The sequence below is a fragment of the Penicillium canariense genome (genome assembly GCF_028826845.1).
Source record: "Penicillium canariense strain IBT 26290 chromosome Unknown utg000001l_segment0_segment0, whole genome shotgun sequence".
NCBI lineage: Eukaryota > Fungi > Ascomycota > Eurotiomycetes > Eurotiales > Aspergillaceae > Penicillium > Penicillium canariense.
The window spans coordinates 104,589-123,336 of record NW_026622728.1 but is presented as its reverse complement, the minus strand read 5'-3'; the positions used below and the strand labels follow the sequence as shown (position 1 = coordinate 123,336).

The 18,748-nt window shown below is 48.4% G+C and overlaps 6 protein-coding genes across 6 annotated transcripts; 2 read left to right on the top strand and 4 right to left on the bottom strand.

Moving 5' to 3' along the window:
- Window positions 1–40: 40 nt before the first annotated feature.
- Window positions 41–625, top strand: N7482_000025 (Glyoxalase/Bleomycin resistance protein/Dihydroxybiphenyl dioxygenase; the record flags this gene model as incomplete). Its single annotated transcript, XM_056682150.1, has 1 exon — window positions 41–625. One exon carries the CDS (start codon window positions 41–43, stop codon window positions 623–625), a length of 585 nt encoding a protein of 194 aa, XP_056545756.1.
- Window positions 626–1,580: 955 nt separating this feature from the next.
- On the bottom strand, window positions 1,581–3,646 carry N7482_000024 (cytochrome P450; the record flags this gene model as incomplete). Its single annotated transcript, XM_056682149.1, has 7 exons — window positions 1,581–1,769; window positions 1,814–1,993; window positions 2,059–2,256; window positions 2,334–2,717; window positions 2,756–2,870; window positions 2,947–3,103; window positions 3,169–3,646. Coding segments are annotated over 7 exons (1,701 nt in total), but the record flags the coding sequence as incomplete, so codon positions are not given.
- A 1,575-nt stretch (window positions 3,647–5,221) lies between these two features.
- Window positions 5,222–7,660, bottom strand: N7482_000023 (flavin-containing monooxygenase; the record flags this gene model as incomplete). Its single annotated transcript, XM_056682148.1, has 9 exons — window positions 5,222–5,349; window positions 5,411–5,639; window positions 5,727–5,977; window positions 6,040–6,078; window positions 6,148–6,219; window positions 6,270–6,366; window positions 6,427–6,597; window positions 6,649–6,760; window positions 6,822–7,660. 9 exons carry the CDS (start codon window positions 7,658–7,660, stop codon window positions 5,222–5,224), a joined length of 1,938 nt encoding a protein of 645 aa, XP_056545754.1.
- Window positions 7,661–8,581: 921 nt separating this feature from the next.
- Window positions 8,582–9,538, bottom strand: N7482_000022 (zinc-binding dehydrogenase; the record flags this gene model as incomplete). Its single annotated transcript, XM_056682147.1, has 1 exon — window positions 8,582–9,538. One exon carries the CDS (start codon window positions 9,536–9,538, stop codon window positions 8,582–8,584), a length of 957 nt encoding a protein of 318 aa, XP_056545753.1.
- A 1,940-nt stretch (window positions 9,539–11,478) lies between these two features.
- N7482_000021 (gamma-glutamyltransferase family protein) lies at window positions 11,479–13,993 on the bottom strand (the record flags this gene model as incomplete). Its single annotated transcript, XM_056682146.1, has 8 exons — window positions 11,479–11,927; window positions 12,040–12,173; window positions 12,235–12,395; window positions 12,452–13,031; window positions 13,088–13,247; window positions 13,304–13,337; window positions 13,403–13,666; window positions 13,901–13,993. Coding segments are annotated over 8 exons (1,875 nt in total), but the record flags the coding sequence as incomplete, so codon positions are not given.
- A 724-nt stretch (window positions 13,994–14,717) lies between these two features.
- N7482_000020 (MFS multidrug transporter) lies at window positions 14,718–16,553 on the top strand (the record flags this gene model as incomplete). The annotated part of the gene is made up of 5 exons (XM_056682145.1): window positions 14,718–15,165; window positions 15,231–15,344; window positions 15,407–15,539; window positions 15,590–16,016; window positions 16,080–16,553. 5 exons carry the CDS (start codon window positions 14,718–14,720, stop codon window positions 16,551–16,553), a joined length of 1,596 nt encoding a protein of 531 aa, XP_056545751.1.
- Between the last annotated feature and the right edge of the window lie 2,195 nt (window positions 16,554–18,748).

Genomic DNA, 18,748 nt, shown 5'->3' with positions numbered 1-18,748 from the left:
TGCCACTACTCCAATCATTCAAGACAGCTATCTATCGATCATGACAGTCGACTTTGACGCCCCTGGAAACGTGGTCAAGCGGCCCTCGTCGCTCGCCCATGTTTTCCTCCGAACCAACAAGTTCCAAGAGATGGTGGATTTCTACAAGAAATTCACCGGCGGCGAAGCCCGCTTTGAGAGCAGCAAGATCTCCTTCATCTGCTTTGACGAGGAGCACCACCGCATCGCTGTCGCCGCTATCCCTGGCACGACCGACAAGATGCAGACCAGCGCCGGCCTCGAACATATCGCGTTCAGCTACCCGACTCTCGAAGACCTCGCGCTGGCGTATCGTCAGCGGAAACAGCTGGGTATGACCCCGACGTGGAGTGTCAACCATGGCATCACGACTTCGATCTACTATGAAGATCCCGATGGTAATCGGCTGGAGACCCAGGTGGACAATTTTGACGATAATGATATCGCAACGGAGTTTATGATGTCGCCGGAGTTCAGAACGAATCCCATTGGGACAGATTTTGATCCGGAGGATTTGGTGAAGAGGCTGCAGTCAGGGGAGAGTGAGGCGTCGATCAAAAAGAGGGAAGAGACAGGAGCAAGGGGATTGCCGGCGCAAATGAAGTGACGTGCATGTTCTGATTACCTCTTGCAAGATGGGCTCGTCTAAGGTGTTGTCTGTCTGTTTGCCGATCTGTCCAGCCATCTATCTACATTCTATCCCAATAATCGCGAGCGAAGCAATAGTTTTCAAATTAGTTCAAAGACTGTCGACCTCGCCAATCATACATAAACTTTACACCCTACCGTTCTCCAATCTCTCTCTCAACAAGTAGATCTAAAAAATCCAAGCCCTCCCAAATTATCTATTCTACATCACCAAACTCAACCAAAGACAACCACCGGGCCTACTACCAATGTGACCATTCTATTCACGCATCCAAAACACAGTCCACCTACCCATCTTCCCCCTCCAAACAACTCGTGACCGGCGCTCAGCATGCCACCCAACCCCAGATACAACCCACGGTACCGAACTCTAATCACTCCGCCCCGCTCCACCTTTCCCGTATTCCCGCCACCAAGAGCAACGAACCCCCACACAGGCTGCGCCATCCCCACATCTGAGCCTTTTTTGGTCTTGAATACTACATTAACGGTCCGTAGCGGAATACTAAACGGGTTCACCCAGGTTTCGCACGCGTTCTGTGAGTTTCTCTGTGGATCTCGTAGACTCTGGAAAGGAAAAGAATCGTGGCATACGGCCAGCTCAGCATATTTTATGTATAAAGGAGATACCACTGTGCGTGTGATAGTAATGAGGATTGAAGACATAGTGGGAGTCATCATTAAATCATAATGCATGAATATTTATCCAATCTCGTCCATCTGTCTATCTATCCATACCGGAAGCGTGGAAAGGCTCGAGTGGCATGACATGGCATTACTATTCGCTCGCACAAGTATGCGGACTATGAACAAATTTCTGTCTGTCTGTGTGTCTGTCTGATGGACTCTCCCAAGGAAAGAATGAAGAAGCAAATGTGCTCCATCTATTCCCCCTTCACCATTCAAAACTGCCCCTACTTTTCCCGCTCCGAGATCTTGACCATGAAATTCTTATGCTTGACAAAACCCATACAGGTGCTCTCAAGTTTGGTGTCTGTGTTGGCGAGAGCGAAATTGAATTTGCGCACTAGATGTGGTACCAGCTTTCCCATCTCCATGAGGCTGATGTTCTTGCCGAGACAACTTCTTGGCCCGTAGCCGAACTGTTATTGTTAACCATCAGTTATGTCAATTAATCATCCCGAACTGATGAGAGTGATAGAGGGAGAAAAGACCCCAACCAAAAACATACCGGAAGCCAGGATCTATCCATAGCTGCGTATTGATCCTTATCCACCATCCATCTCTCCGGCCGGAATACTTCCACGTCTTCGCCGTAGACGCTCTTATTGTAGGCAGAGACCCATGGAGATGTCGCAACAATAGTCTGAAATATTGAGTGAGCAATTGTGTTCGAATGGCAAGAAGCGAACTGTAGGAAAGGCTACCCACTCCTTCTGGGAAGAATTGGCTAGAAATCATGAGCCCACCTTGGGGAACAAGTCTTTCCACGGGAAAGCCAACAGCTGAGTGAATTCTCAGAGCCTCGTGGATGACAGCTTGAAGGTAGGGCATCTTCTGAGTTTCCTTGAAGGCGGGGGGATCTGAAAGTTCTCCGGCAGCGACTTTCTCGTCAATCTCAGCACGAAGCTATTTGCCACCATGTATCAGCCACCGGTCTCGGAAAGGAAGGAGCATAGGACGACGTGAGTCAAGTTGCTACTCACCTTTTCCAGGGTCCTTGGGTTTTCGATCAGATTGCCCATGATGGCGCTGAGGGAGATACTTGTCGTGTCACTGCCGGCTCCAATATTTTGCATACACGCGGCAAAAACGTGGTCCATCGTGAACTTGGGATCTTTCTTATGAAGCGCCAAGACCCGTGTCAAGAAGTCCGACTTGTCCGAGTCAATCTCATTGCCATCGATCGTTTTCAGACGTTCTTTGATATGCGCCCACGTGAAATCGAAAACTCCAAGCAGTCCGTTGGTCCCGAATCGCTTCAGCATCGCAAAAGCGACGGGATGGATCTCGTAATATGCGCTTACATACGTCACGTACACGAGCGATTTATGCGTGTTGTCGAACATGTTCAGCTTGTCTTTGCCGTCCTCGAGAAATCCGAAACGCTTGTCCAGCTAAGAGCTACCGTTAGCCGGGTGACGCTACCCAGGGCGGAAGATGGCGCTCTTACTGTGATCTCAGCGATCACGTCAAATGCATAGCATTGAAGCCACGTAGTGAGGTTCACCGCTTGCTCGCCCCTGCCTGTATATCAGCCGAAAGTCCACCGATCTCATCGTGTTGTAATCTTCGCTATCAAAATACAACATTACTCACATTGCGATCTCCCGGAACTTCCCATCAATCTTAGCTATGCAATTTTGCACCTGCTCCTCCATTTTCAACTGGTTTGTGAGAGAGAAGAAGCCGGCGACATAGCGTCTGTTGATCGCATGCCGCGCCTGATTTCTATCGGAGAACAAGTCGGGGATAACTGCATCGGGATCCGAGACCGTTCCATACCATGGCCCTTTCTTCAGGTTGGTTGCACTCCCGTACATGACTTTAATGGCCTCGGGGTCATCAATGGAGTAGTAACCCGGTGCAATGCGAACGATAGGACCTTCGTATTCATGTTAGACCTTTTCGAGTAGAAATTTTCTGAGCTCGCTGAGATTAAAGTTGGTCTCTCACCATATTTCCTATGCATCGCGATATTTCGGTGATTGAATTCTCCACTTATGGTCTGTTTGAATAACCAGAAACGTGTAAACCGCGCCCAAAAGGGTCCAGGCAATGAGCGGCATGGGTCTAACACAGCCCTCAGGAGGGTTCGGAGTATGATTAGACTGGTCAGGAGTCCAACGCAGGCCAATGCGAGCACCGCTGGCGGCAGCTCTCCAAGGGAAGTCTTGAGATTCGTGATGCGGTATTCGTGGAAGTCAGGCATTTTCAGCTTCTGGAAGGAAAGTTTGAAGTCCATGGGCGCAAGATCCGTGTCGGTTGAAGATAACGGAGACTTGCGGGCGATAATAAGCCTAATGAGCTCAAGTGAACAATGGTACCAAGGGGAAGGCCGGAATGGAAGGGGCTTGACAGTTCTCCACATAGAAACTATGTTACTACTAGAAACCCCCTCCCCCCTCCTCCAATTCGCTGCGAAATGCGGGGTCCGGGGGTGGAGACTCGTACTCGCAAGCATCGAGAATCATTTATTGACGGGGATGTTTTTAGGACTTGCGTGTTGCCAGTCCACTATAATGGAGACGTAGAGCTCAGCGTAACTCTGAGCTTAGGCAGCCGAAATTGCCGGAGTGCATTCTGCCTGCAAACTGCACAATATACGTTATGAAAGAAAGGCACCCTACATTAGTAATACACGCCTCTTAGCTGCTGACCAGTGTTCCAAAAGGAAAACACACACACCAGATATGATCGCCATCGCACCATGAGGAGACGAGGCGCCAAGCAGAAAATGTGGTGGATCACTCCGACGTACATACATTCCTCAGAAGGATACAGTAATACCGCCAGCGCTTGAGCTTGTGCTACAGTATATGACGCTATGTATACCCATTCCCCCACCTTACATTGCTGTATTTTATTACTAGCAGGTTTGGTAATCACAGACAACCAAGTGGAGTGGGGTGAAGACCGCGGTTCGCCCTCCTTGTAACTCGTACAGCGAGCCAGAATATGTACCTTATCCCGGGCCTGCACTTATCCCCGCCCTTCATCTCCATGTTCCCACTTCCGGAATCATCCCCATACTCGCACCTCAATGTCAGTAGGAGATACCAATCTCTAAAGTCCGGAGGCCCCACGGTCATCCTAAGGGTGCTCGGGAATGAAGCCTTCCGATGTTCACAATTGTAAGGATGCTCTCAGCACCTGAACGGTATCCGGGCCCTTGGCCCCAGGCCTAGTCGGTTGAGACGCCCCATATATCCTTTCTCCCTTCTGAGTCCCTGAAACGCGAGGGCTGTTTGGTGATACTGTATCGTTTTAATGGTGGCTCCAACCAACTGCTTGGTGCTAGGCAATTAAAATTGTTCCGTCCCTGTGCTCCAAATGCATTGGTAAATCGCCCCTTTTCATCTGGATTGTTCTGATTACTGATCTTATTGGCGCCGATACCAAGAATTTCTGCGCTTCCCATTCATGTTGGTGGCCGTGGGAAGCGCAGCGAGTACCTTCAGCGTCTCCGGACCGGATAGGGGTGTTTAGCCAACGGAGTCGGATTTTCGAGGAGAGTTCCTGCTTCGGCCTCAGGCGACTTACCCGTTGTTCGGCCCATATGTCGAACATGAGTGTCCTGTCTACTATATTGCAGTCGAAGATGGTCTAGAGTTTGATCCCATGCTGGATTCTAACATACGGAAAGGAGACTTGCGAGGGGGAACTAGACTTGAGATGGCATGGCACTTCACTCTTGCAAATGATCATTCTGGTCTGCTCTCGTGAAGTAGGTAGCCTACTTTGATTGCATCTATATAAAAGTTCTCTACCAACAGCCAGCAGACGGAAATGCAGACAGACAACTGTTCACAGCTCTAGCCTTCAAGGCCTATATCCCCTCGCAATCGACTTCAGTTTGTTAAAGTGGAGAGAGCTACCGAGGAGTATCCTCATATAGCGGCAGAGGAGTTCCAAGCAGTTTCGCTTTAATCTGCAGCGCAATGAAGCGCGCCATGTACCGTGCTTGGCCTATAGCCCCTCCATGAAACCAGAATGCGGGATCTACACAAAATTAAAATTCAGTAACTTGACGCCCAAAGGAAGGGATTGGGGTATGACTGACGTCCACATGTCTTGTATGCGCCCTTGAGTTCTCCTTCCTCATCTGTTCCCCAGAAGTCGTCAATTTGAGCTGCGACTTCAGCGCCGAAGAAGTTGGCCACGAGGAGCTTCGTGTTCAAGACGAATCCGGTTGCGAAGACGATGACGTCGACCCTCAAGTGGTCCCCATTGTCAAATTGTATGCCGTCCTCTGTGTAACGGACCGGCAGAGCGTCAGACTTGATTTTGATCTGCTCGTTGTGATTGGCATCTCAGCACGGTCCCCCGAAAAAGGAGACAACCAAGTCAAAGGAAATGAAAAGGTGGAACAAGCTTACTAGGCCCTTTGCTATCTTCGCCGATGCACCCACGTCCATATAGTGCCCTCCAAAACGCTCGAAAAGGTATGCAAAGATGTCGCCGAAGCGATCTAATTTGAACCCAACCCTCTCAAGGGCATCAAAACGCTCTGGGTCTGCCCGGGCCATGGCATGCAGATGTCTTGTGCCCAGCAATCTTCCAAGAGCCAGAGGACCTGAAAAATACAGCCGGTCGGCTGTCTCAGTTGGTATACGATTATTGTATAGTCCTGAAAGTCGTTAGTTTGTCCACAATGACTCATGCTTTGGTTGTGATGCCCGGTTCACTTACTTGTTTGAGTCTCTCGGTAGTGCTCTGCTGGTAGCACGTCTGCGTACAATAGAAGTCAATCGAGAGCAGATAGGTGAGCTGGGCTGTATGCGGCCTCTGAGTACATACATGTTTTCGATCGTTGGATCATTGTTACAGATGCGAGATTAGCTGCAAGCATGTCCTCGGCGACATCGTGGCCTGTCAAATGTTAATTTCTCAGCGATCTGGATATTTATTTTCCCGCTTACCTGTATTAGCTGTCCCTACTACTACACCATGCTTGCCAGCCCATCCTTTTGCAGAATGGTACTCTCCTGAGTGGAGGATGATGCCCTTGAAAGCTTCCTAGTGTATCATGTTGGAATGGGGTCTCAATAGAAACGAATGTGAACAAAGGTGACGCACTCTGTTCTCATACGTCGGCATCACAGGAACTTGTGAGCCCGCGCCAACGGCGAATACAATGTAGGAGGCGGATATGGATTTTGGTTCTCCCTGTTTCGTGATTTCGAGCTCCCAAATCTCCCGGTCCGCAATCCACTTCCCCTTTTCGAGCTTTGTTGAAAGCCAGACATTCTGGGACAGCAAGTGTCAACGCCATCCACTGTGCCATGAAATATGACTTACCACATCGTATTTTGCCACCCATTCTTGATATCCCCGAGCCAAATCATTCTTTGTGAGATACTCGTTGTATGAAGCCGGGAATGTCCGCTCAAACGGCAGATGTGCTTTGGAACTTTAGCACTATGCTACAAATATACACTGGCCTTCCTAGATAAGAGACTCACCAAACTCACGACATGTATGTACTATCAGCGGCATCAGTGTCGAGATCAAGGATCAAATGACGGGCGGAGTTGCGATCCTTACACTTCGTAGAGTCGTATCTGGATTTCCAGCTGTCTCCCACCTCTGCCTGCTTCTCCAAGATGACGTACGACACCCCCAAAGCCTTCAGTCGCCCGCCAGTGCTCAGACCTGCTTGACCACCACCCACAATTACACAATCAAAATGTGTGTCCCCGGTGTGCACTCCATTGACCTTCGAGATGCCATTGGCACCGTTGAGCTCACTGGTAACATTGACGGCATTGACTTCGATGGTACCGTTGTCACCAGTGGCGCTATTCACACCATCGGCTCCCTCGACACCGTCGGCGTGGCCACCTTGAGTAACTTGTTGAAGGATATCCACATTTCCTTGGCCTTTGAGCTGCTCCAGGATTGTTCGCATGACCCAAATTTTCCATTCCCCGTCCTCACCGGGAACCACAGACAGCATACCTGAACAGGTTGTCGCAGGTGGGCCGGTGGTCTCAAACGTGAATTCAAGCTCTACCCAGGCATTGGGGCCCATGCGGACGACTTTGGGCCCACCTTGCATCTTAAATGCGGAGGGCTGGGTAGCTTTCGATGTCTGCTGCCATGCGCTCCCGATCGCGTGCGGCCCATAAAACGTCCGCATAGTTCCTGTCATTGCAAAGCTGTCTCGCCATATGGCATTCGAAGTAAAGTGGGACCCGCTGAGGAGTTCCAGGGAATGGTTGATGTCTTTAGAGACTGCCTCAAGGTCGGTGTATCTGGGGATGGTAGCGACGGGAAGAGAGCAAGGGAGGTTTGGGATCGTGTACACCATTGTTCCGGATATAAAAGGCGATCAACCGTTGAACATTCATGGGAGAGAATGATAGAGGTACTTATTGACAAGAGAGCGAATTAATATTCCGCAGTACAAGGCTTGCAACTCTAATTTGAACTGACCTTCGAGGTTCTTCCCGCAGATGGTGATGCAACAAGATAACCTCTGACTAAATCGCTCATGTGGGGGGATCTGTTGTTGGAGAAAGGCAAAGAAAACAAGTCCTTCTGTGCGGCATGGCGTTCGGCATCGTCTAGGTGCCCTTCACATTATCCCTCCAGACCCTTCGTCTCATCGTCGGGGCCCACTAACTCAGTTCAGGCACGCATTCCCAAGGCCGAAGCTGTCTACTGTGGTAGTAGGGTGTGGGGTAGGTGGGTTCGCGATCAGATCACTCGGGCGGAGACCAGAGCACTTTTCATTCCGACATGCTGGGGAAACCCCCACATCGTGGAGCACGGCACTCTGTCGCGCCTCATCCGCATACCTTGCATTCTATCATCTTGTTATCAATCAACAATACGGAACTAGGCGTTGAGGTGCCCCCAAAATACTCGTCGGGGACAACAAGCAATCTGCTGATCTCGTGTGGACGCAATGTCAATGAGAGTACCGGCGAAAATATGCTACATGTACAGGTACAGTAATCTGTCCCTTAGAATTTGAGACTCAGCTCTCGAGCGCTGGAAAGATGTAGTAGTAGTGTGAGTGCCCTTAATGTTATCAATTTTGTGCGTGAAACACTGGAAGTATAAGGCTGGTAGACTGCAAGGTTGCAAGGCTGCATAGTGTGATCACTTCCATTTTCGTCTTGAGAGCCGCCAAAGCGCCCCTCGGTTGCGTCAACAGCTGGTATATCCACTGCAGCACCAGATCATTCAAACGTTCAATGAGGCATCAACGACGAGGAGCTGTCCTCTAAGACCTGTTTGGCCTCGTGAAAAGCCTTCCGACTACTTTGCCTGTCTCCAGCCGATGTAGTCCTTCCGAGAGCTTGTCAAAAGGTACCTCCTCTACTGTCGCAACTATCTTGCCTTTATCAAGCAGGTCGAGTACGACACTCAACTCCTTGAGGCTCCCACCTAATGCAGCCCTGATTTCGACGTTGTTGCAAGCCATGCCAAAGGTTGATAAAGTCACTGTGGGTTCATTGAGGCCGATCATAACGATACGGCCACCGTATACTATCGCGTTCAGGGCTGCCGCCATTGTGACGGTCATTCCAACGAAATCTAAGATCACGTCGAACTTGACGTCCTCGGCCTCGTCGAGTGTCCTGAAGCAACCTTTGGCCCCAGAAGTGCGTGCCATTTCCACCTTCTTAGTGTCGATGTCGAAGGCATAGACCTCGGCCCCTTGAAGGATCGCGATTTGAAGGCCAATGGATCCCAGACCACCTAGACCGATGACCGCAACTTTCATAGAGCGGTTCACCTTCCCTTCCGCCACCACAGCATGGTAAGCCGTCACGACCGAATCCGTGGCGACAGCAGCTTGCTCCCAGCTAAGACTCCCGGGAATCGGAACGACCATCCTCGCGGGAGAGACTGCGTATTCCGCGTATGCGCCGTCGCAGGAGAGACCGATTACTTTGTCGGGTCTCGTTGGATGGCCACCCAGCCCGATGACGACTCGGTCGCCGATCTTGAAGTTCGAGACACCCTCACCTAGCTCAGTCACCACTCCCGCAGCCTCGTGACCGAGAGTAAGGGGCCGCTGGATCTGCGTCGTTTGCCCATTGATGATATGGCAGTCTGAGTGGCAGAGGCCACAAACCTCCACTTTGATCTGCACCTGCCCAGCCGATGGGCTTGGCTTCACAATATCTTGAAGTTGGAGCCCGCCCTCCACGCTGTCAAAGCGATAAGCCTTCATGGTGATGAGCAGGTAGTTGGGTGGATGCTGGCCTCCGTTTCCAATGGCGAAACGGATGATAACATACGAAGGCAAGTGGGTTGACTTCATATATATATTTCAATTCCGTTCAGGAGATGGTTCCAAGCCTCCGGTACTAGAGTTGTACCTCAGTGGGCCATGGGGCATTAGCTTTCGGCACTCCATCCAATCTGAAGTTGTCAAGCATGACATAAGGGACAAAGTCACTTGCACGCCTGATGGACTAAGGCAGTATACGCGAGCAGTGCAGAGTGGACACGCTGCCCTACAGTAGTACGACACTGGGGCTTGGAGGATGGGTCCGGAGGTGCAAGGCCAAGACCGCAGGTAAGGTAGCTGACGGAGGTAAGATTCAGTATTAAAAGGTATCGTGGGGCATTGAAGCGCCTGTAGGGCTTGTGGGGGCACGTCGCGGGTCACAGGCTTTTGCGGGGGTTTTGTGGGGTTGGAACACGGGAAGGAGGCTAGGTATGGAGCTATAACTGTAAATGTAGAATTCGAGATGTATCGAGGAAACGGGAAATAGTACAGATTTTATTATATTTTTGACCCGCTTGCACCTCTTTAGAGGAGACCCCCAATTGGCCCGGATAGGATGTTATCCGTCTCGGTCAAACTTACACGATTCGACCTTTATTTGACTACTTCCGAGGTTTGGCTATTTAAATCATGTCATTCACGCTACCAAATGTACTAGCAATGGCATTGTTACACGTTCAAGACCGCGTCCATGTTTCGGCCCTTGATTCCCTGAATTTGAGCGGGGTCTAATCAACTTGATTGGAGTTATTGGAATATCGAAGCAAGCTGATACTGTATAGCCTAGTATGAAAAGGAGACCAATGAGATCAAGTGGAACCAATTTGAATGAATAACAGTGATTGATTGAAGAAAAATCATCAGGGGGGAGAGATGTTGAATATCCCCTTGTGTGCGTCCGATACTGGGCTATTACAAAGCCTGATCTCATGACAGTACCCCAATTACATACAAATACCTAATGAATGTGGGCCCATGAAGAGCCAATGAGTTCCTAGCGGTAAGTTACCACTCCATGTTTCGACAGTGGACATTATATCGCATGCTCATGGAAACATGATTCTGAACACACTTGTAGGTAGCTATATATGCGGGCTAATTTCCGCTGAGGGGCTTTACTGCCTGCGCTACCACTGCTTTTATAAGGGCGATCAGGCTTAGGCTCACTGAGTTAATTTCAGCATGGGCCCATGCTCAGTGATCTGGTCAGTGTCCTACAGACTAGTAGTCATGTGATTACTTGGCGACCGCTGAGTCATTCGATCCTAAGTAACTAAGCCAAAGGTAAGATGAATATCCTATTCAAGATAATACAGTTTAAAGAGGCCTTTGTGTTCTCATATAGTATTTTGTGATCTAAATAGAGAAGGAGACTTTATCTCTCTCAAAATTCTAGAAAATGCAGCATGCATTCACTGTTTATATCAATACTCACTCTAGTTCTTCGAAATGACAGCTTTTTATCTTTAAGCTAACGATTAATATCCAGCTATGGGTTGAAAATCCTTTGTCTCCAGGCATGATGAGAAGGCCAAAGAGAGAAACCATCTTCTATAACAGATAAATGACCTGATCCCTAGAGCCTACAAGGAAATCACTACTGAACACAAGCATAGAAAACTTCCATGAACCGAAAGGCTCTACTAAAAAACTCTGAATCTCTGTCTTGAGTGGGTTTTCAAATTCAGCCATAAAAGATTTGTTATTAGCAAAGCTAATTATATCTCAGCTTCACTACACTTCCCTTGGTTCAGGAACTCCCGTCGCGATATGTGGTAAATGCCATTGCCAGGACTTGATCCCTTTTTCTATATCTTGTTTATGCTTCGTAAGACGCTGTAGTATATGCCATAGTATGCAATCCTAGCCTCCTCTATACACTATATAGAGTATCCAGCCGAATTGACTTGTCTCGGCTCACCGGCAGCATCAAAGGTTCCATTGGGTAATACTCTAACGAGTTGAGCATTACTTTGTCCAGGTGCAACCCAAGTAACTTCATGGCCAAGACTTTTCATGAAGCCAACGGTATCGTTGTCATAGCTGTGCTCGAAGGTGACCTGGTTTGGCACCAGCTGATCATGCAAACGCGGTTTAGCCAGTGCGTCGGCAGCTGAGAGTCCTTGGTCAATCGAATGGATAACATTTTGAACAGTGGCAGTAATGATACGACTGCCACCTGCGGATCCGGTGACCAAAAGCAGTGTACCGTTGGGTCGTTCTACTATCACTGGTGTAATAGAAGAAAGTGCACGCTTTCCAGGAAAGATGTAATTTGTCTTGGAGGGAATATATCCAAACAGATCCGATGATCCAGGAATAGAAAAGTCTGTGGAAAAGACAGAGTTAGAAGAAAAAGATTTTTTCTTTTTTTGGAAAAACGAAAGGAAATCCCCCTAGCGGCGAATCTGTATTGATTGAGGGTGCTTATTAGAGATTACCATTCATTTGATTGTTCATAATAATACCAGTCTCTGGGACCATAACATAAGCACCAAAGACCTGGTTGATGGTAGAAATTGAAGAAATTGCAAGGCCAGTGTTGTCAAGTGCTACAATATGTGAGGTTCCAGGCCTGATAGTAAGATGAAGTTTAGTCAAATATCAAAGGCAATATGATATGATGATGAACTTACGTCTCCAAACTTTCTAATCCGGCTGGGTCATAAGCCGATATATTCTGAGTTCGGTGATCCGAGATCTTAGATCGAGTGGCATCGATCATAGATTGGCCTAGTGTCTGTGATTCATACGTAGCCATATTATCAATAAATGACGGATCACCGAGATAAGTTCTCTGGCACCGTATCAGCGAGTCTCCGCACTGAAAGAATTCGCCGTCAAGGACCTTACTCTACCATATCCAAATCGCATCGCCTCATTCATACGATGAGTACTTAGGTTCACAGAATGTTCCGTCGCGAAGAGACCCTTATATGTCTCTAGAATTTTAAGAATAAACAAAGCGATAACTCCGCTAGAAGGAGCCGATGTGCTTGTGACCTTATACCCACGATAATCGATCTGTGAGATATTCCGAATAGCCACGGTGTAGCTTTCTAGATCTTCAAGCGTCATTGTACCGTTCTCATTCTGTAGAGCGTTGATCATTGTCTCTGCGATGTGCCCCGAGTAGAATGCTCTGGGGCCGGACTTGGCAATGGCTTCCAGAGTATCCGCATATCGGTGCCGAGTCATTGTGTCACCCAGCTTCAGTCGTGTTCCACCTGGAGCAAAGTCAATCGCCCATGTAGGGTTCTTGGTAAAGAAATCCTCGTCGCCAGTGGCATGATTCATATATCTGATAAGATCCTCTCCGACAGGAAACCCTTGACGGGCTGTTTGAACAGCTGGTTGTACGACAGTCGACCAAGGAAGAACACCATACTTGCTGTGAAGGTATTCAAGACCTCGAATCTCACCGGGTACTCCGCTAGAACAGTTTTTAGTTTTGCTCACATATTTTAGGAAATTTTATTAATATCTTACCTGGCCAGGCCACCATAGAGCGATGCATTTTTGTTATGTTCATACATATCCTTGAACGCTGCAGCCGGAGCAGTCTCTCTGAAATCAATAACCTCGTAGCTACTGTTCGGTGCCCTGACTAGCATGATCCCACCTCCGCCGATCCCACTATGGTACATGGCTATTCTCTGTTGGCCATTTCTGATCTTTATAAAGGTTGACCGCATGTATTCTTACCAACTACACCAACACAAAGCTCGCTCGCAACTAACTATTCAATTGTATCAGCACCCATAGTCGCCAATAGTTCTCTCCGAGCCTTGGGGGTATACTCACAACATCTGCGGCATTACCGCCCATCTTCAATATATCCACTCCATGTTGAGAGCAGATGGAGCTCTCACTAGCAACAGCCCCCAGCTGCCCAGGGGAATATTTGCCCTGCGACGCACCGTCGGTATCGGGATTTTGCTCGAGAGTCTTGAAGGGCCAAATATTGGCGTTGGGCGGATGACTGATGATCAAAAACAGCGACAGAATAGCGAGAACGCCGAGCTTTATTGATTTTGGTATGATTGCAGTAACCCCTGGCCGATGTTTCTGGGAGGTTTGCAGTTGCGTATAGCTCACCTTCGAATTAGAAGATCTCAAGTTCAATGAAAACTACGACAGAATTGTGTGAGGGTTAGTATCTCAACATCAGTGGGTGGATAGGGGGTGGGGGATAATTTTGTACCTGGTTCTCCACATCTCGATCATCCATACGACGGGGTTGTGACATGATATAGGTTAAATTGCTAGGTAGCAAGGAAAGTTGCAAGGGACGTGTATTACCAGTCCTTGAGATGGGGACTGGTTATAGCGAACATGTGTGATCATTTTAAACCCCTCGACGGCTACACCGCTTTTTGTCATGTATTGTTCGGCCTGTAACACAATTACTTGAGTACAATCGCTATTGCAAAGAATGTGTGAGATACGTAGCAAACTTGACAAGCTAATCAAGCGGTAACGTTGCGACCTCGAAGTTCAAAGTGTCACGGAGAATCTAAAATTACACCATACGTAGTATGTACTGTAACGAGTGGAACTCACTTCCGGATTTATTCCGGGGTTACACAGGTGGGCTCCACCCTCTGAGTCATTTCCGTCAGGCTCAGATTATTTTTATCCTCCTCCTGCTAGGCTGCACGTGTGCGGGCCTCCGTGTGACAGCATAATGTGTTCCCTGCACGTGGGTAAATACGACTAGACATTTGTCAGGCGACCTCTGCACCTGAATGCAGGCGAGTAACGTGCAAGACAGTGGGGTACCACAGGGGAGCAACCGCCAGGGATAGGTAAACAACCCAGCGCTCCATTCTGCCTCACCGTAATCTTGGGCTTACATATACATCTATACTAGCCTTGTTTCAGATAAGATCTTCGCTAGAGCCATGTGAAGGGTCGGATGGGGACGGGCCGTTGGGAACGTTGAACCTTGGAATGGGCCCCACTCAGATCTGAATGGAATAACAGAGATCACGTGGCTCGGTTTTCTAAATAACCGCCTGGTGCGACCGTAATCACGAGTTTCATAACATCTCCGCATTCGCGGCCCTGCCTGAGCATATTCTAACCATCATCAACGGTTGCCAAACTCCCCTCCTGTATGCCCGAGATGTCAACGATGCATACCGAAGAGCAGCGATCGCGGGGTAGTGCATCGTGGATCCCCTCGCAGTCACGATGCAACAAAGCTACGTATCGGAGCCACAGCACACCAGCTGATGAAGCGGAGAATCAAGACCCGGAAAGAGTCCCATTTTTACAACCGTCAAGTTGCTCACTGCCAAGTGATGCCGACGAGAGGTCTCAGCATGGTCCAGTTCCAAGTGCATTTGCAGTTACTATAACTGCCTGTGTGGTGATGCTTATACTGGACATCGCGTCTTCGGTTCCAACGGCACCTCGAATGGTGATTTTCGAGGACATCATTTGTCGTAACCACTATGCGGCGTGGCGGGATATTTCGAGGTTGGGGGACTGCAAAGTAAATGCAGTTCAGGGCGAATTGGCTCTGATAAATGGATGGAAGGATACATTTGAAAAGATTCCTGGTAGACCGTGCCCCTCAACGGTCCCAAATTTGAAGCTCACATTTTCTGACTTTGCGAATTCTCAGCCTTGTTGGTGTCGATTCCTTATGGAGCCTTGGCTGATCGCATTGGACGTAAGAAGGTTTTGATCCTTGCCCTCACCGGATGTCTGCTTTGTGATACTTGGGTGGCAATAGTCTGTGTGTTCTGAGTTAACGCATTTCTCCTCAGTTACTCAAGAACGCCATCTAACAAATTCAAGGTCGTTTCCCACGGGTCTTCCCGCTTCGCGCAGTATGGGTGTCTGGTCTATGGCAGCTGATCGGAGGAGGTGGCGCATCAGTCATTTCCATGTGTTATACACTGATCGGTGATGTTTGTTCTCCTGAGAAGCGGTACGTATCGTGAGCACCACCTTTTACTTCTGAATGACGAACTGACACAGGCTCGAGCATAGCACCGCCGCCTTCTCTCAATTATACGCTGCTGTGCTCATCTCGGAGTTGATATCTATTCCACTTGGTTCTTCTCTCATCTCACTGGAACCGTGGATACCAGTCCTGGGGTCTCTGGGCTTCCTGGCCCTAGCAATATGTTTCGCGCTGTTATTTGCGCCCAACTTCGCCAACTCCGCTAAAAGCTCGCGATTTTCTCAAAGCGATAGGCTGATCCAGGGCCCGAAATCCGTGCGTTCGGGAAAGATCAGGCATCGGTTAAGCCACACTATGGCCAAATTGGGTGATAATTGTCAATGGATTACTATGGACGTCTGCTTGATGCTCGGTGCCTTCTTCAGCTGCCAGTTGAGCCGACAAGTTTCCGGAATACTTCTTCAGTACAGCTCGTTTAAGTTTAATTGGGGATATGCAAAGGTGTTGGCCTTCTTGACATGGTAATTAGCCCGGTGCCGCACAAGAGCTGACCATACAGTATAGGCATCATATCTCATTTCTCTTCGTTCTGGGATAAATCTGCTCGTCCTAGTTACACTAATACCAACTCTCAAACGACTTTTTACCAATTCAGGGAGGTGCGGCCAAGCTCAGTCCGATAAATATATTACCCTGATCAGTGGCGCTTGTCTAGCTCTTGGGTCGTTTATTATTTTCCTCGCTGCTTCCCCCGCCGTTCTCATCCTGGGGCAGATTTTCTTTGCTATTGGATTTTCTTTTACGGTCACCGCCCACAGCTTTCTGACTGCTATGGTCGATTCGCACCATTTAGGCCTTGTGAACACCGGAGTCACGACTGCGAATTCTGTTGGTCACATGGCCGGAGGGCCACTACTGGCGAGCATATTTCAGTGGGGACTGCAGCTGGGGCACTTCTGGGTTGGAATCCCCTTTCTATTCACCGCCGTTCTGCTCTTGATTGCCACTCTCGCGGTATCTATTTCCAACGCTCCATAATGTTGTACTTGGTACCCACGTTCCTTGGAGACTACGGCTAGCAGCGGACAACATACTCTCTGGACCGATTTAGATCGCGTATGTAAATCCATGAAATAGTGTTTTCAATCTGCTCGTATTTCAACACGTTAAAGATCAAAAGGATCTAAACAGCCAAATTTCGTTGAAGTATGACATGAAAATAATAGAATATATAATTGGTGTAACAATTCACAATTATTGCCTCAAAGTCCTAATAGAAGATTTATGGAGCCTACGGGGAAGGGAGACACGATGAAGATGCTGGATGTGTGTAGCTGGGAAGCTCCGGAATACTCAGTGGACTGGTGAGCTGCGGCAACCTGCATGAGGCGTCGGGTGTCAGCAAATATTACTAACTAGTACCATTTTAAACCGAGAAGTAATACTCCACGTCGTCATCACCTTCTGTAAGGTCATGGTATCATAAACTGTGGATTCTTATACGGTGAGGCCGGAGGGCGGCAAGTAGTTAAGATAGTACATCACGTTGTACTGCATGTGCACCGCAACATCTTCTGTCAACACATGAAGGGATAACTTACCGCTAGCAACTGATTGGTTGCTGATGGGCCCACATTCGTTTAGTACAGTGGCAGTGCAAAAGTTTGAAACTATTTCCCTCAATGCCAAGACTTTTCTGCCAGTCAAAATTGCCTAATATAGCTAGCTCGAAACTTCCTAAAACTAATATTTTGTATACCATCCGTCGGCCTCAATAATTGCCTGCACTCTGTGAGGCATTGTGGCAGATAAATTAGCTAATATATCAAGATCTAACGCATCCCAAGCCTCTTGGGCCTTTTTAATCAATATAGCATGCGTAGTATCGTTATTGCGCATCGTTTTTAGCTCCGGACAGATCTTATAGATCTTATTTTTAAGCAACGTCTAGAGGTTTTCAATTGGGTTTAAATCTGGTGATTTTGCAGGCTATTCTATTAATTCAATACCAAGCTTATCCAAAGCCTGTCGGACGATTCGCGTAGTATGTGTAGACGCGTTATCTTGTTGAAAAATGCCGTCCCGATTGAAAAATAACGTAGGTAAAACTTGAAGGTAGAGATCGCGAATAACGGTCGTATTAATACCCCGAGACGTACCCTCGGGGTTTCGAAAGAGTGGAATTAAGCCTGTACGACGCGTAGCCCCTGAAAACGCTGCCCAAAACATCTGTTTTACTTGTTTTCCCTTGGTTGCGACTCTACGAATATTACGTTCCTTAATCTATCGATGTCGGGGAGTAAAAGTATACTCGCGGCGCTCGCTAATACTACGCTTAACTGTGCATTCGTCAGACCAAAATATACGCTCCTAATCATCGGGTGTGTAGTGCGCATAGGTAGTTGCCTACCGAAGTCTTTGAGCGGCATGAAAAGGTGTTAGCCCTGGTCGATCAAGAATAAGCTACTTTCGGCGACCTTCCTCGTGTAAAAGACGCCAGATCGAGTGTCGTTTAACCTTATTATTGACCGTAGCAAGGAGGTCGTCGTAGGTTATGCGAGGGTTCTCGTTAATAGCCTCAAGAAGCTTAGTTTTATCCGATTCATCAAGCTTGCGCGGCCGGCCAGAGCGCGGTGAGGTCTCGTTATTGCTTCGTGTGCGCGATCGATAGTAAGAGGTCTTGATTGTGCTAATTGAATAGTCGGTGTAGTAGTCGGTAATCTGTTGGAAGGTCCAACCAGCTACATCCTTTAGCTCTACGAACTTGGTGCGTGTGTAGGCGTTAAGCTTAGCCTTTGGCCGACGAGGTTGTGGTGGTGTAACCGCCGGCCTAGGCCTAGCGATAGGCCGTCGCCTACCGACGCGTATAGGAGGCATCTAGGCAGTGTGGTAGGTAGTGTAGTAGGTAATATAGTAGGGCGATATAGCAATGGTAGAGGGCGCGACGCGTCTACGAGGTAGGCGGTGTAGGCGGTGGGTCGTAGGGCGGTAAGGAGCAATAGTTTCAAACTTTTGCACTGCCACTGTATTTGACAGAATGGGCTGATTCTGTATGGGCTAGTATGAAAGATGCCTAAATGGGACGAGAGATAATTGATTAGATTGATGATGATAGAAGATTAGGGGGATCGCCTGTTGAATAGCTATCCCCTGGCTGTACGGACGTATTTCTGTCCGTGCGGCCGATACTCGGCTGTTATAAAGCCTGAGTTTCTCTGTAAGCTAGTATTATA